At 48.4% G+C, this 15,619-nt stretch overlaps 1 protein-coding gene across 4 annotated transcripts in view; it reads right to left on the bottom strand.

The window, feature by feature from the left end:
- Sarm (sterile alpha and armadillo motif) overlaps positions 1-15,619 on the bottom strand; it is a 56,717-nt gene that overhangs the window by 40,675 nt on the left and 423 nt on the right. For 2 of the 4 annotated variants that reach the window (XM_022086080.2, XM_022086079.2), the window contains exon 2: positions 14,722-14,859. In XM_022086080.2, the coding sequence (XP_021941772.1) occupies positions 14,722-14,859 (138 nt within the window). Of the gene's footprint in view, positions 1-1,700; positions 1,865-8,816; positions 9,058-14,721; positions 14,860-15,619 lie in introns of those variants that run through there. The other 2 variants (XM_022086083.2, XM_022086082.2) reach the window with 2 other exon arrangements.

Below are 15,619 nucleotides of genomic sequence, written 5' to 3' on the forward strand. Positions count from 1 at the left end.
GGCCGTATCTGGTCCGCGGACCGCGAGGTGCAACTCAGAATTAATGACAATAAACTGCAGATCGTTTAGACACGGGGGGTCGGGGGTCGGGGGTCGGGGGGGCTGCCGTGCCGTTTGCATGCAAATGCCTCGAGTCCGCTGGGCACAGCTGACAACGCCCCGTTGTTCCGACCCTTATTCGGCATCGGGCCGTCCGTTGTCTCATTTGACAGAAAGATTGTGGGCGGGCAAATCTCAGGCGACAGGTCCAAATTCGATCCCCCGCGTGTGACGGAAGTGCGTTGCACCGCGTATACCAGAAGTCCTGTTCGTTCGCTGACAACCACGAGATCCTCGAAAACAGTTACGTGCAGGAATTGCGACGGTCCTGCGGGGAAGACATCACGTGACAATCCAGGCGTAAATTTAGATGGGAGGATAATATTAAAAAGAGTCTTTAAGAAAGAGGGTGGGAAGGTGTTGACAATTAATCTGACTCAGGAAAGAATTCAGTGGCGGGCTCTTGTGAACACGGAGATAAACTCATCTTTTCTGTCAAACCAGGAATGAGGTTTGGGCAGACCACAAAAGTACGGGCCCTCGCGATCACCACTGACAGGAGGAAAACAAAATCTGGCAGTCGCGTTACATAGAAAACACAACGAATAGCAGATTTCCGTTATCGCTGATTTGCAGAGCCTGAACCTCCCGGCCACTGATCCGTGACACAGCGGCTCAGTGACCTCTCCCACATCCACGGCTTGAGGCATCTCAGCTGCTCAATAAACAAGTCGCCTTTTATGGAACCCGGCGGTTTATTGCAATCAGCACCGAAGCCTTTTCCGAGTATGATGAACCCAGTCCTCGACTCGTAGCTCTTCCGAGTGGTCTGCTCGACACACCTACTTTTAAAATCGAGATGATACGCGGGTTTATCATCTCTCCCATGCATGCTACGTGTCCCGTCCATTTCTTCCTCCCTATTCCTTCACACTGGTGATATCTTCATAAAAAGTACAGATTATTATTAAACCCCCCTCCCGCTATTTCCACGTTCTTTGGTCCAAATATTCTTCTCAGCATCCTGCACTCGGAATATTCTTCGCAAAGTTTTACACCGACTCAAAACAAGTGAAATTTCAGTTTTGCGCATTTTAAAACCGCAGTCTCTCGTTAAGGGATGTGAGAAAATGCTAACGTAACAGTCTCAGGTCCAGAACGTATCAGCCGGAGCTGTTGGAAAGATAAAGCAGGCTGTAAAGACAGACACCGGAAAATACCCGCTGGCCGCGAAGTTCGGGAAAACTGAAGACGGGTGTTGGCTGCACTGAAGTCTAATTATTAAGCCAGACGAGTGTGAGAAGGAACGCGTGCACGGAGATATCTGCTCATCCTGCGCCAGCTGTTGGTAACGGAATTAATGAACCAAGTTACTCGGCACACAACCTTATCAACTCAAACAAAACGACGTGGACTTCATCCACAGTTCAAGGATACTCGCGCAGAGCCGAAAGATCTGAAAGGCCCGTGAGTCACCACGAGTGAGAAAACTTGGTTCTCGTGTTGAGAGCTAAAACCTGCGCGTGGAGCATCGCCCTTTCAAAGCTGATAGTCGCTCAATGCACTCTTTATTTAATCCTATGTCCATCACAGCCCCCCCAATCTACGTCTTCACGAGTGGTTCATTACCGTCACAAATGCGATGAACTGCTGGAACTTACCGCAAACGGACTCCTGAACGAGTCATCCGGTACGGTGACACTTCTCCTGAACTGCTTGTGCATCTTGGCCAGCCGTCAACTAACTAAACACGCAGCCTCACGTGGCAACTCGAGCGCCACTCATGACGTGCACAGCTGAGCACTGACTGAACGAGCCACGGCTACGGCGAGTCCGGGTGGGACTGGAGCAGAAGCAGGGGTACGAGGGGATCCCTAAAAACAGCTGCCACGACTGCCAACGCCTGTGACACAAAATACGCTAATGGCGCTCGAAGTTACCACCACACCGGACACTCGTCGTTCCTGTTTGACGTACAAGGGTGCGAGTCCTGAGATGGGAAATGCGTGAAAGGCTTTTTTAACTGGAAATGCCGACGGGAAGATTCCACTCACTCGGCGGGGATGTCGGAGTGTGAGGGTGGTGAATGGATTCAGCTGGCACCGGACAGGGTTCAGCGTGTTTTGAACCCGGTAATGAAACTTCGGATTCCATACGAGCCGGGGCGGAATTCCTTGTCCAAGGAATAACTCTGCTCCATGGCGTTAGTCGCTTGTCATTCGAGACTTCCAGAACGAAATAAACAAGCGCTGAGCGCCATAATCTCTTTGCTCCTGTGACGAAGAACCGATTACTGCTACACAGACTCGCAGTCAGAGGGAATACGAAAGGAGAACGATTGTTTATTAACCTTTTGAAGTCAAAGCTCATCTGGGAAAATGTTAAGAAGTCAGTCCGTACCGCAAAGAGAACACATGGCGTCAACATTACAAAGCTGAACTGGTTCGGCGGAGCCCCTAAAGTTTATTACCCTGCTCGCAAGAGTCTGCCAGTGGACTGTACCTGAGCCAGCTCGAGGAGCGGTTATCCGCACACGACCAAATTTGAAGCTTTAGAACCACCGCTTGTCGGCTGTCCGAGAATGCTTATTCGACATTTCGCTTCAGCCCCCCAGAACCCTGAAGGCCGTCTGCAGCCGCAGAGTCACGGGATAAAATTACAACAGACGAGAAGCTGATAAATTCAATCGTAAAATCTAATTTTGGAGACCTAGGATAATATTAAGTTGAAGGTCGTCGAAATGTGGTGTGAGGGCGTGGATTGCATTCATCTAGGGTCCAGAGGGGCGGAGTCGAGATCACGCTAATGAACATTTTTGGTACCACAAAAGACATCGCTTCTCCCCAGGGCCCAGGAAACTGCGTGCATTTGACCTTGAAATGGGAGATCTCGGAAGGAAACATGCCCTGGGCTTTGCAGACTTCAAGTACGTCTCTGTTTGCTTAATTTTAAGAGCAGCGGAGGCGGGGGCGGCGGGGCGGCATGTCGTAACACGCAGCTAAGTCGTATTTTGAGCGCGAAGAATGCCAAACCACACAAACGAGAACACGCGCCTCGGAACACCGCCTGTTACTGATTCTGTAACAACCTGCAAACGTCACACTGTATCCTGATGCTGCTGCGAAGTACAGATGGCGGCACATCTCTGAGTGAACACGTCAAATAGAAAAGTAAAAATCAGAAAACGATATGATATTGACAGCACAAAGTGAGAGCGTGCTTAAGACAGGTTGAGAAGATTTCATATTCTCGCGGCTGCGACAAAGGTCTTCGGTCGAACCGTCGTGAAAACCTCAAATCGCACTAAACAAAAGACTCGTTTGATTCAAGACGCTATGAGTCACTGCCCACTCCATGTCTGAAAGTTGGAAAACAACACGTGGCACTTGTTGACTGCCGCCCGAAACACCTTCTGCAGTGTCTGATACCTCAGATAGGCAGGCGGAGACGGACGGTAAGTCAACACCACGTGGTGTGACGCGTTGCTCAGTCAGGTGTCCGATCACGGCTGTTCAGACCCAAGGTCACTTACTTCGCTGCAGTCCTGAACACCTGAAAACAGGTGAAGTGCGACGGACGCACGAAGGTTCGGACATTACACGCCAATCTCTTTGGATTGTCAGCGGAAGTTTGGGTCCGTTCTTCTGATCGCGCGAACAAAGTAAGATTGCAAACGTTTCAACTGGAATGTTATCTTTATTTTTTACAAAAATCGAAACATTATTGTGTACAAGAGGTGGTCTGTTGTCTGTCGAGTCTCAGCAGAGACAACATGTATTCCGCGGAGGAGACGTTTCAGGTTTCCTGCAACTCGTCCAAGACAATGTCGTATTCAAAGCGTGCTTCTGGTCTTCACGATGACAGTGGCCGTGACCGAAATGATTCCGTCAACACACCGCCTTCAGAATTTCCGCAGCTGTAATTGGCCTGCAAATAATTTTCCGAGCGATCTGTTTCCAGCAGAGCACAGAAAAGGAGGCAAGGACACGAACCGGTCTGTCTCTGTACGTGAACGCAGCCTACACGTCTGAAGATGACATTATGAATGTCGAAGCGCTCGCTGCGTAATAATAGATGATTAATGGGCGCATGAAGGTCGATTTTGCAATGCACCGAAGACTACACACATTAAACAGGAAGGCAAATCACGTGACGTTGCTTACATGAGTAAGCGAATAAACACGTGCGTAGGTAAACGGGTGCAAACCAGGGCCTCATTTACCGGGGCAACTGCAAGCCAAGGTGTCCAGCGGCGAAGCATGGCGGAAGGACAATGTTATGTGAGGGCGACCCGGAGGCCAGTGGCTCCGTTTATCGAAATTAAAGCTGTCCGCTTTTCCTCAGCCCTGGGGCGTGCATTACGAAACTAGAGAGCACTTGTCCTGCGCCTGGAGGCAACTGAAGTAATACAAGTGCTTATTCATTACGACGGCCTTGCGCCCACTAACAAGCGTCCTGTTGTTTACAGCCGTGGAGCAACACAATGATCGCTTGATGCACTAAACTACTACCAAGCGTCAGAACAGCGGAACCCGTTCACACTGACCTCCAGCAATTCTACTGACTTTACTAACGTACGAACAGTCAATTAGTGATCAAGATCCACATTTCCGTTGGGGTTAAAAAAGGTCACGTGTGACTTGTAGAAAAATGCACCCGAACTTAAGATTCCCTGCGAACTGTAAGTCGGTCCCCTAGATCAGCCGAGACCCCGTCCTACGTGGTTCTCCTCAGTTCGCCACTTGTTAACGTCGTCACGTCCCACCGACGACATTGGAAACCTGTACGTTCGGGGCCTGCACCACGCCCGGTACCTCAGGGGATGCCCGACGTTCCACAAGGTTAGTGCTGCCTCAGGCTGAGCGCCAGAGCTCTGCAGAGGGCGACCGGGGATCGAACTCCGTCCCTCCCTCCCGACACACGGCACTTCAGTAAGGACTGGAACGGAAGTCACGGGACAGAGCTGACCGACTTTCGCAAGACTTAACATCAATCAGCGGCAACTTGTTTATTTACCCAGCTCGGAGTAAACTGCGTCCTGAACCGAGTCCTTCCTGAGAAGCTAGCAGTCGCTCAGCCAACATCTTATGCTTCACGGATAACAAACCGATTAACCGTTTCTTTAAGGTCATCGTGTTTAATAACAACCGCGTCGTGACCACCTACAACAGCACATGACGTCACAACCCACCGACAAGTGGCGGAATGTTAACATTCCATCGGATTTTGGTTACATGAACTAAACAATTTTGTCGTTAAGAATGAAAATCACCAAAATCATGCGATTTGTTTACGGATGAAGGCTAAAGAACGAAGTTACACAAACCCGAAAGAACTCCCAGCGGAACTGCGAAGTCTGCACCGCTCTGTAAGAAGTTTGAGGAAGTTATTTTTTATAAATCCTACCAGAAATCTGGGTCTCAGCCCCGAGCATTAATAACTAATTCAAGTTCTTCATGGTCCTTCCGCGGGACGTGGAACCCGTCGACATCACAGCTGCCATCTGACGAGAAAACGTTAGACTGGCGGAGATCTGCCAAACTATAGGACTATCACGTGTGTTGTGTTGCAGCCACCTAGGCGTAACAGTACAGAACGAAAAACCGCATCTGTTCGCGACGAGAAGATACTCCATGAGTCACAAAAAAGCGGACAAGTTGTTTCTTCCATTAAAATTAGGAAGTTCTTCTGGAATTTTTTTCACTTTAAGACAGGAAAATGGATCGAGGGTGTTTGGGGACAGGGCGATGAAGGAAATGCTTTGGATTTAAGGAAGGGGAGGTGACATGAGGATGGAGAAAATTACTTAATAATTAGCACCATATTTGAACCCCATCCCAAATGCTATTAAGGTCATAAAAGCAATGTGATGGGCGGGGCGTCTAGCAGGAATGGGCACGACGAGAACTGCATGCAGGGTTCTGGTCGTAAAGCCTGAAGGGGCAGACCACTTGGAAGGATAATATTAAAACGCATCAAAAACAAATAAGATGTGAGTGTGTGGTCCGGATTCATCCTCCTCATGGTACGGTCTGTTGCGGGGGGTGGGGTGGTGGGGGTGGTGGTGAGGTTCTTCGATTGTGAACCGTCCAGTTCCATACAAGAAGATAGTTAATTTATTGGCCAGCTGACGAACTAGCAGTTGCTCGCGGGATCACTCCAACTGCGATGCAAGTGACGCAGTTCGCGTTCGGCCCTGGGGCACACAGAACTACGTCAGAAAAGCACAATTATCTTCTCTACTCAAGCTGCTAATTCTGCAGCTTCTATTGTAACTCAACTGCAGACAATCTAAGCCTCGTACACATTTTCCGTCGAAAATCGAAGGCGAGAGGTTACTAGCCCCCCGCCAATCACCAAGCAAGGAGACCGCCCCTTGTGTGCTGTCAGAATTACAATTGATAATCAACGAAGCCTAGCGAAAAGAACACGACAGTCGCGATGCCACTCATCCGCCTAATCGTCTCAGCAGGAGCCGAACAGAAGTTCCGGACGCTTCAGAGCGGGCAGCGCGTTCTTTCTTACGACCGGGTATTTTCCAAGTTTCCTACACGTCACCATCTACTATGATAACTTGTATTTATGGGTTACGTGTGATTCTCACAATAAACAGCCAGTATTTTTCTCAAACATCACTGAACAGCTGATCTCTGTAATGGTGAAGTGCGGTGTTATGATCACGGTATGACGACTCCTCAGGACACAGCCTGCAGATGGCAGCAGCCGCGTGCAGATGGTCTTCTACGGTAATGAAGTCGCCGTTCCATACAAGGCAAGAAATTCCTTGATCATCTGAGCGATTACCAGCTTCCAAGAACACGCCTATTCTCTGGCGACTACCTGATATATGATGTCCGTCTCATAGTCTGCTTCTTGTCTTTAAAGGGCGAGGTTACTCGAGTGTTCCCTCGTCCGACGTCATTTGCTCAAGACGCTGACCGCTGCGCTGTCAGTCCGCACAGCGTGCGTGGTAATGGGAGGATATACGCGTCGCCCTACACTTCCTGCCCAAAGACTGGCATTGCTCCAGACCATGAGATCGCGGGGACCAGCTCCAGTCCACACGCCCACATCCCATATATTTAATTTCCATTTTAATAATATCCTGCCATCAGAGTTTTGTCTCGTAAGTGGTCTCTTCCCTTCGGGCTGCTGTGTGGCCCGTCTGGTGGACAGCCAAAGAATCTTCAGTCCTATCTCACAAAGGACAAACTTTCTTTGCTTCGATCTCATCGCTACTGCCCTCTGGACAGAATCACAGCGTCTGCCCAAGCGCCTAGCAGGCAGGCAGGCGGCGTGACTGCACAAACTTCCGCATCAGACGGAGATGACGGTCAGCTTCAAGCTCCGGCCTACGTGTCCCTTACACCAGTCATTCTGAACAGAACAACCGCGACCTGAGCCCTGGTCGACGAATTCTTACCCAGCTGAGGAACTGTCAGCTTCTCAGAAAATATCGGCCTGTAGCGTCACTGATTCGCTTTGAAGTTCTGTCTTGCGAACTGACGACGTCGTCGCCTGGCCTCAGTAAACTTTCGCACCTGACGAGAGAGAAGTAAGAGCTCTTCGACACATCGCATCGCCACGTAAGGGCCCACACGTCACCCTCGGGTTGCATTCGGAAAACGTCCACTTGGAAGACGAGAAGAAGGAGGGGCGACAACTTAATTTGAAAGGATACGGAAGGAGATACTGTCCCGAAATTTGTCTGAAGGGACTGAGGATATTGGACCTCCGTGTGGGGCGGACACTGGCTCCACAGACAGGCCTACGTCTGAAACGCGTTCCTAGAAAGAACAAAAATATAAATGACGATTGTATCCGAATAATATTACGTCTATAAACCGGACAGCTGAACAGAACACAGATTCCACGCAGGGGCGAAGAGAGACGCGCGTACTCCGTGCCTCAAGAAACATCAAGTCAGTTCCAAGATACAGCCGTATTTACCACCGCGTAAAATGAAGACTTTCTCTCCCGACCAGAGACAGGCAAAGTTAAGACGAAACACACAGCCTTGTATGGGTAATAACTTGTCCTGACATCTTGCAAAATGCCTCTAGCCAATTAAAGCGACGGATTCCGCCTACACTAGGAAGACTTTCTTAAGAGCACGCCACTGGGTCAAGGTCATCACTAGGGTCCACGCCATTCGCGGATCTGAATGGAGGACGTTATCGAAGGAGACCAAGAGGAAACAGCAAAGTGAATGCGCGTGAAAAGTAGCTTCAGGACAGATACAAAGCGTATAAACACATTTAAACCAGATCTGAACGGCGAACACGTGATGAACGCAAACAGAACTCTCGACACTGACTGCGCCAAAACAGCGCAAACTGTGTAATTTGCATGTTCCTCCCCTCTGAAGCAAAAAAATTGTCTGTTGATTAAGTCAGAGGGAAGTTAATCTTCACGTCGCAAACTAAGTCAATATGGTCTCAAGCAATTTCTGTTCAAGGTACAACGAATTAGTGCGAGACCCTTCCGCGGATCACAGACGCGCGTGTAAACGCAGAACCGTCAAATTTTTTCAGAGGAATCATTTTTAAGAAACGACGTCAATCGCATGTTTGAAGTAGTTTCGGACTGTCTTGTCCTGCGCACCGAAATAATCATGCACAATGGACGTAACGTCATGGTTAGAGTTTCGGCCACATTAACTTGGGGTTACGTCACTCAGAGACAGCGAGCAAACACGTTAATTGCCTGCACACGCGGCACAAGGCCAGAGACGCTTTCAGAGACGCACGACGCGCCATGCACCTCGAGTTTGTTACCTTTGTTCGATTTCTGGCTCTGGAACAGCAAAGGACGTTACCCATGCTTGGCGCTGTTTCAACATCCGATTGGTTCCCAAGTTGGCGCACGCGCCGTCACAGATGAAACTGCGTCCTTTGCGTCAACTCATTTCTGAAAACGTCGCTACACTGATACCGTCCCGCGACACACACACAACACTCGTGGCGACAAAGTGATGCGTGCTGCTGCAGTTAGGAGCCTCGTCTCGGCAAAAGTCGCTCTTGGGTCGCCTGAAACATTTTAAATATCAGGACACGGCTGCTCGAAAGAATGACCTCTGACCCCAGAGGGCAAGACCCGTGTCAGAGTGGCGGATTCAGTTGCGGTGATCAGCGAGAAACGTCGCCCTACTTCGCGTCGAAATGCAAAGCGTGTCCAGTCATCAGCGACGTTTCGATACCGTTCCGATGTGTCCGTTGTCCTGTACCGACAGTTACAAACAAACGTGTCCTGACGATCTATAAATTTCAATTCGATCTGCCGGGCGCAGCCAGGGCTTACCAGACGTCACTACATCGTTCAATTCGAGTTTATTTTAAAAGGAATGCTCGCTCCCTATTCTAAATTTACCCCAAAATTTCCGTGCAGGTATTTGAGCCCCACATCCATCGCAAACCATTTCCGAGACGCCATTCGCCCTGGCAGACGTACGGCAGCCGCCAAAGTGTGCCGAAGAGGCGGGGTTAAAACGGGCTCATTACAGACACGCCCCATCCAAGCGGTCAGGTGCCCTGGGCCCCAACAGTGAAACATCAGCATCAACAAAATTTTCAGTTTTCATTGCGGGAAGGTCGCGATTTGTTTGCTACCTGTAACACTGTGGCAGCAGGACCCGAAGGTCCAACTTCGCTGACACGAAAAGAGCCCACCACTAGACGGGATCCTGTGCCAGGTCCTTCCAACACCCTCCGTCACACCGCCCGGAGCGTGAATTTGTATCTTTTGGTTGAGCGACTGCGAGATGTTCAAAGAAAAATCTTAGCAGAACAATCACGTAGGCTAGATTTAATTAACTCCAAAGAGCAGCGGTCTCTTTGAGAAGCTGATAGTCGCTCAAATGGCGTAAAGAATCCACGCTGTTTGAAAACTCGAAGGTTAATTTCAGAGTTCGAAATGCCAAGCCAAGAAGAATACAGTCCGCACAACCACACCGTTTCCTGAAAACCAATTTTAATATTATCCCCCACATACGCCCAGATGATCCGACTACTTTTTTCCCTTCGAGTTTTCCCCACTGACATTTTCTACGCACAAAACCCTGGCCTACATCGGAGACTCGAGGAAACGGTTTGAACGCACACATCGACAATGATGCGCTAAGTGGGTTGCTGATTTACATTTATTAGCAGCTTGCAACTGGTTTCAGGACTCTTTGCGAACAGAACTTACACTGCACCCAACCAGAGGATTCGCCATTAAAACTTTCGCATGGCGAGGTTCCTCCGACCTTCAAAGCGTTTAAGACCAATTAATATCGGTAGTCGCTTGAAGATCGCCATGACGTCAGGCTTCTTTCTTACCACGAGCATGGCGAAGAATGTTAGGAAGGGTAAAGCCGGCGATGGCGTCCTACTTTCTTTCGCACATAAGTGTGTGTGTGTGCGAACCACACGCTGTCAAAACGATTTGCAAACAAAGCGATTGCTGGACGATCAGGGATGCCACTCTCAAAACCCAAAAGAATTTGAACGTCGTGCGTATTTCAGCATTTCTGCTACGCACCAAATATTTCCGTTCGCTTCTGGACACACTTTGCGTTACGACCGCGACGCACATCAGACGGACGCACGACCGACTGCTCTCGGGTGAGGGGGACAAAATTAGGCCTGATGCTACTGCTGTGGTATTCGCAGGACAACAGAAACTGATAATCTTAACCGGTTAAACGTCTCATCCCGAAAATCTCAACAGGGTCACTGTACTTCGACGATCAATCACAACACACGATGTGAAATGTTATTAAAAGTTACAATCTTAAATTTCGATTATATCAACCCGCAACTGTAACTAATTACACTCATGGTGTCAGGCTGTCGCCCAATTTTGTTGCGGGTAAAATATCAAAGCGATGTAAAATGAGCAACCGCGCTCCACTGCGTCGGAATATCTTTTCTCTCGACTGTGGAGAAACACCGATACAATGTCAGATCATGACTGCAATCTGACGTGTTAAGGGGCAGCAATTGCACAGCCCGTGCCTTGTGATTCTCCACAAACAACGAAACTTTGTAAAGGTGCGGCACTGCTCACAACTGCTAACACGGTCTTCGCACGCCTGCCTGCTTCGATGCGTTCTTTGTGCACAATTTTTCGTCCATTCAGGAAAAGCACTATTAACAGTCACATCCCCGCCCCTAGAACACCACCGGATCACATCAAAACACCACACTAATCCGCCACTTTTAAATCTTTGCACTGGACCACCTCCCTAACCTGACGTATCACTACAAGGAAATCCGCCACTGCGGCGATGATGCGACACTTTAAAATATCCGCGGCAGACAAGCACAGTAGCCCGGCTCGGCTCCAGACGCACTCTGTCGCCAGGCGGCGCAACCATTCCGCGCGCAAGCGAACATGTCCAAAACAACGGCGCTCTGCAAACACCCCCCGCCCTTTCTGAGGAGCAGGGAACTGCTTTTTGTGGTCTTCACGTACGTACGTACGTTCGTTCGTAATGAACCTTATTCTCCCATCTTCCCTTCGGGTTACAGAGAATTGACAATGACCAGAAAATTAAAATCGTCCTTCAACTTCCAGTCCGAAACCTCAACACCGAAATCTAACCTGAAAATGTTACGTGTTCCAATGTAAATGAACTGTCAGCTGCTTCACTGGTTAACACGCGGGTCAGAGCAACTGACGCACTGCCAGGGCGCAGAGTGAACTCGCACGATTCTTTACCTTTCAGTAATGAATCGAATCATATTGTGATGTGTTGGGGTTGGCATTGTTGAACTGTTTAATGACATTGTTGTATTCATGCATTGTTGTATTATTATTGACATTGTTGCGTTTAGCATTGTGTGCAGGAATGGTTTCACCTAGGTAGGGACGATGCTTGCGCTTAAGCAGGCCTCTGCCCTCAGTTAGCTTCTTTGGTTGGTTGGTTGGCTTTGAGAGTAGTGTAGTAGTGTAGTAGGTGAGAGTGTGGAAGAAATACTGCGAAGAGAGCTGAAGTGTGAATCGCTTGTAGGAGAAGTGTGTTGTAGACGAGATTATTTTGTGCTGTAAAGACGTTTTGGTTGATTAAATTCATTATTGTTGGAAGACTTTGTGGTCTCTTACAATCCAACCAAGTTTACAACTGAGATTGGATTTGAGGTAGCAGACCCCAGAATAAATCAAGGGTTGACAATAAAGGTTGTATACCGACCCACGCTACAATATTTAAGAAATCAGCCCGTACCGCGAAGAAAACACAATTCTTCCCCATTACAAATATCAACTGGTTAATCCTTTGAAGCCTACGCTCGTCTAAATAATATTTAAAATCATGCATACAGACGAAACTGTTTACACATTAAATAACACTTTGTGCCCAAAGCGTTTCGACCTCAAGAGGTCATCATCGGTGGCAAAATCATAAATTCATTAGTCTGTATAATAATCATACAATTTATGAAACGGTGGCTTGTTATAAAGGTCGCACCTTAAAAAACCACACCGAACGTTTAATGGCGCATGAGTTGGTGCATTATCTAAACTGAGCCACTCAGCTTAATGTCCCCTGGCCCAAGTTCTACTCGAGGTTTCCGTTGTTGGTCTACGGTGGGTCGAGGTTGCGCCTAGATTGTGAACTTCAACGTTGAGTGGGTCTTACTGTCGGTTCAAAACATTCAAAAGCACTTACGTCAAAGTGGCCTACGAGGTCAATAATACCATAAAGAACCGATGTAATTTAAGAAGACAACATAATAAATACAATAACAGGCACAGAAGAGCCACCGGGACCCACCCTGAACCACTTTAATATTATCCACATCCTCCCACCTAAAATCTCTGAGGTGCATTTCATTATAATCCTCCCCTCTAATGCACGATTTTCAACCCTAAAAGAATTTTTTATCTCTCCCACACATGCTACATGCCCAGCCCATCTCATCCACCTTGACTTTATTAACCTAAAATATTTTCTGAGGTCCTCATTATGCCCTTTCTCCGTCCTCCCACTAGGGCCCCAAATCGTCTTCAGCATCCTTGTCTCAGCCATGCCATTCCGCTAACCCTTCAACTCTTCATTTTGTCTTCGGATTTCCTGTAAGAATCGTCATGATGCTGACGTCCCTGACAGCATCTGCTGGGGGTGACGTCAGCATCAACAGGTACTGGAACAGCGGGAGGCTGCGTGGCGTAGTTCGCGAACACAGCGGACGTTCCCATCCGCTGCTGCGTTTGCATCCTCTCTGGACCCAACGTGTTTATTGCTGTGGGACACATGTTCTCTGACCCGCGCCGTCACGTCTATTTCTTTCGGATGGCAGATTTAACCGGGACGTACGTGAAATGGGATTCTTACGCGAGGACTCTTTCCAATTAGCCCTGTGGTTTTATCCGATCCGTGGCAGACTGCGCATACAATACCACCAACACGTGTAAATTTGTCTTATCGTCCCAGATTTAATAAAAAGTGTCTGATCGATATTAATCGGTATTATGTAACATCGAGTTACACAATTTGTCTTGACAGCCAGAAAGATTTCCCGCGGCCTTTGCGAATGTACGTAGGTGGACGCCGCGGTAGGAATACGTAAACTTAGCAGGATAATAAAACATTGCAGAGATCGGGCAAACCCAAAGCAGCCTCACCAAACAGTCTCTTCCTACAAGACACAATGAACTCTTCTTTAATCAGCAATACGTAGTCAGTGTTCAAAGTTGCTTTACTAAATCCTAACTCGTGACATCAAAACACAAGACGAGAGGTTGTTTGAGAACACGTGACTTTAACAGGGAAGAAATTACAGGAACTGGAGAGAATGTCAGGTCAGGTGGTTCAACTGCTCTGAACTACGCTCCAGGCATCAGTCAAAATGTCTCTCGACTGCCCACTCTATAGAGCTCAGCTCTTTCCAAATTGCCCGAACCCTTCCAAACACAAGTTAATTTTAAAAAAAAAATAATAATATTTAAAATTTCGGTCCGTACCTCAAAGAAAACGCAACTTATGGAAATGATCGCTTTTACAGCGAGAAATCACACAACAGTAACTACACTGTGAGCGAATGTAGGGTCACTGAATGAAAATAAGGTGGTAATTACCACCGTGCAACAAGAAGTCAAGAATAAAATCAATCAATCAATCAATTCAATCAATAAATCACACAAAGCGATCTGTGCACTGCAAATCTGCATACCCGCTTCACTCGGCAGGCAATTGGGTTGCATAAGCCGTTAGGCGGGAGGAATGCAAGTGGTCTCTTTCTTTCCTTTATGTCTTCCGACCTAGAGCCTTGTGATGAATGCGCGCTGGAATACAATGTCAATGTACGACACAAAACGGAGAGTCTTTTAACGGCGTTCGGCCGTCTGTTAATTTTGATTTGGATCTTGCCCGTTGAGTTTCGGCGGCGCTGAGAACTTGGTCGAGTATACCCGCGTAGCTACTCAAGACACTCCTCCTGCTGCCGACAGAGGCTCCACTTGTTTGTTCCCCCCCCCCCCCCCTTCGTTGTCAAGGTAACTGACGACGGATGTACACGTGACATTGATGCAACATGCAGACTATAGACGCATCGCCATTAACCAATAAACAGGCGGTACATGTCCATGAAGGTCGTTTGAATGTTCACACTGTAGAACCCGTTCAAGCCAGGGCAAACAGCGCGAAGTTCAGTTGGGCCAATCTACTAGTACGTGAGAAGCCATGATTGGCGAACAGACCTTCCTGCAGTCTTCAGTCGACGCACACCGCGGGCCCCCGACCTTGCGACAGCCGGCCACATGCCTGCCGCGACCCACGGACCGCTTTGTGAAAGCCTTCTTCTGGCTCCCAGTGCCCTCGGTGATCTTCATTCGCATCTGTCACAAAAAAATTACCGAGCAGGTTAGCTCAGGAGGGAAACACGGGTTTTCCTCAGTCGCTCAGTCCATGGAAACAAATTAAGCCACGACCTCGAAACTTCTGCAAGCGACACTTGTGTTCGGTGACGAACGAATCTGCCACGAGGCATCGAGCAGTACATTTCTTCGGAAAAAACCGACAGTGGCTCGTCTGGCAAAGAAATGCACCGGCTTTAATGGAACCTATCGGCGGCCAAATGTTTCAGGCGACTGCAGTGAGCTTTGCTATGGAGTCCTTACCTGGTACACACCGCAACTCACTCAATGACAGAACGAACGTTGGCTAACATGTCACGCCACGCGCATCGGTCAACAGCCTTCGCCTCCTACGACGAGGTCGAATGGGGGCGTCCTACCGGAAACAAGCACTGATCCTGGACAGTGGCTAAAGGAAGAGATGGGCGGGACGTGTAGCGCGAATTGCACGTGGAAGACTGAACAGAAGGGACAAGATCTCGGCTTGAATGGCACGACAGAAAATTTCTTTACCAGATGAGCCACTACCATCTTCTCAAAACGGACTCGACGTGTCACTGGAATCCTGATGTAGTTACACAGTGTTTACCGCGAATGGAAGGTGTTTCTTGGGAGTATAATGGAGGAGGTTACAGGGCAGTTGGGCGGGGAACAAAAGAAGCATTTCAGTATAAGGCGTGAACATGAATACAAATTACAAAACATTAAGATGCAAATATTCATAGCCGTAAGCCTTGAAAAC

Source organism: Zootermopsis nevadensis, unplaced genomic scaffold (assembly GCF_977971745.1).
Source record: "Zootermopsis nevadensis isolate Lab colony 2312 unplaced genomic scaffold, Znev_1.0 Znev_ptg000015l, whole genome shotgun sequence".
In the NCBI taxonomy this organism is placed as follows: Eukaryota; Metazoa; Arthropoda; class Insecta; order Blattodea; family Termopsidae; genus Zootermopsis; species Zootermopsis nevadensis.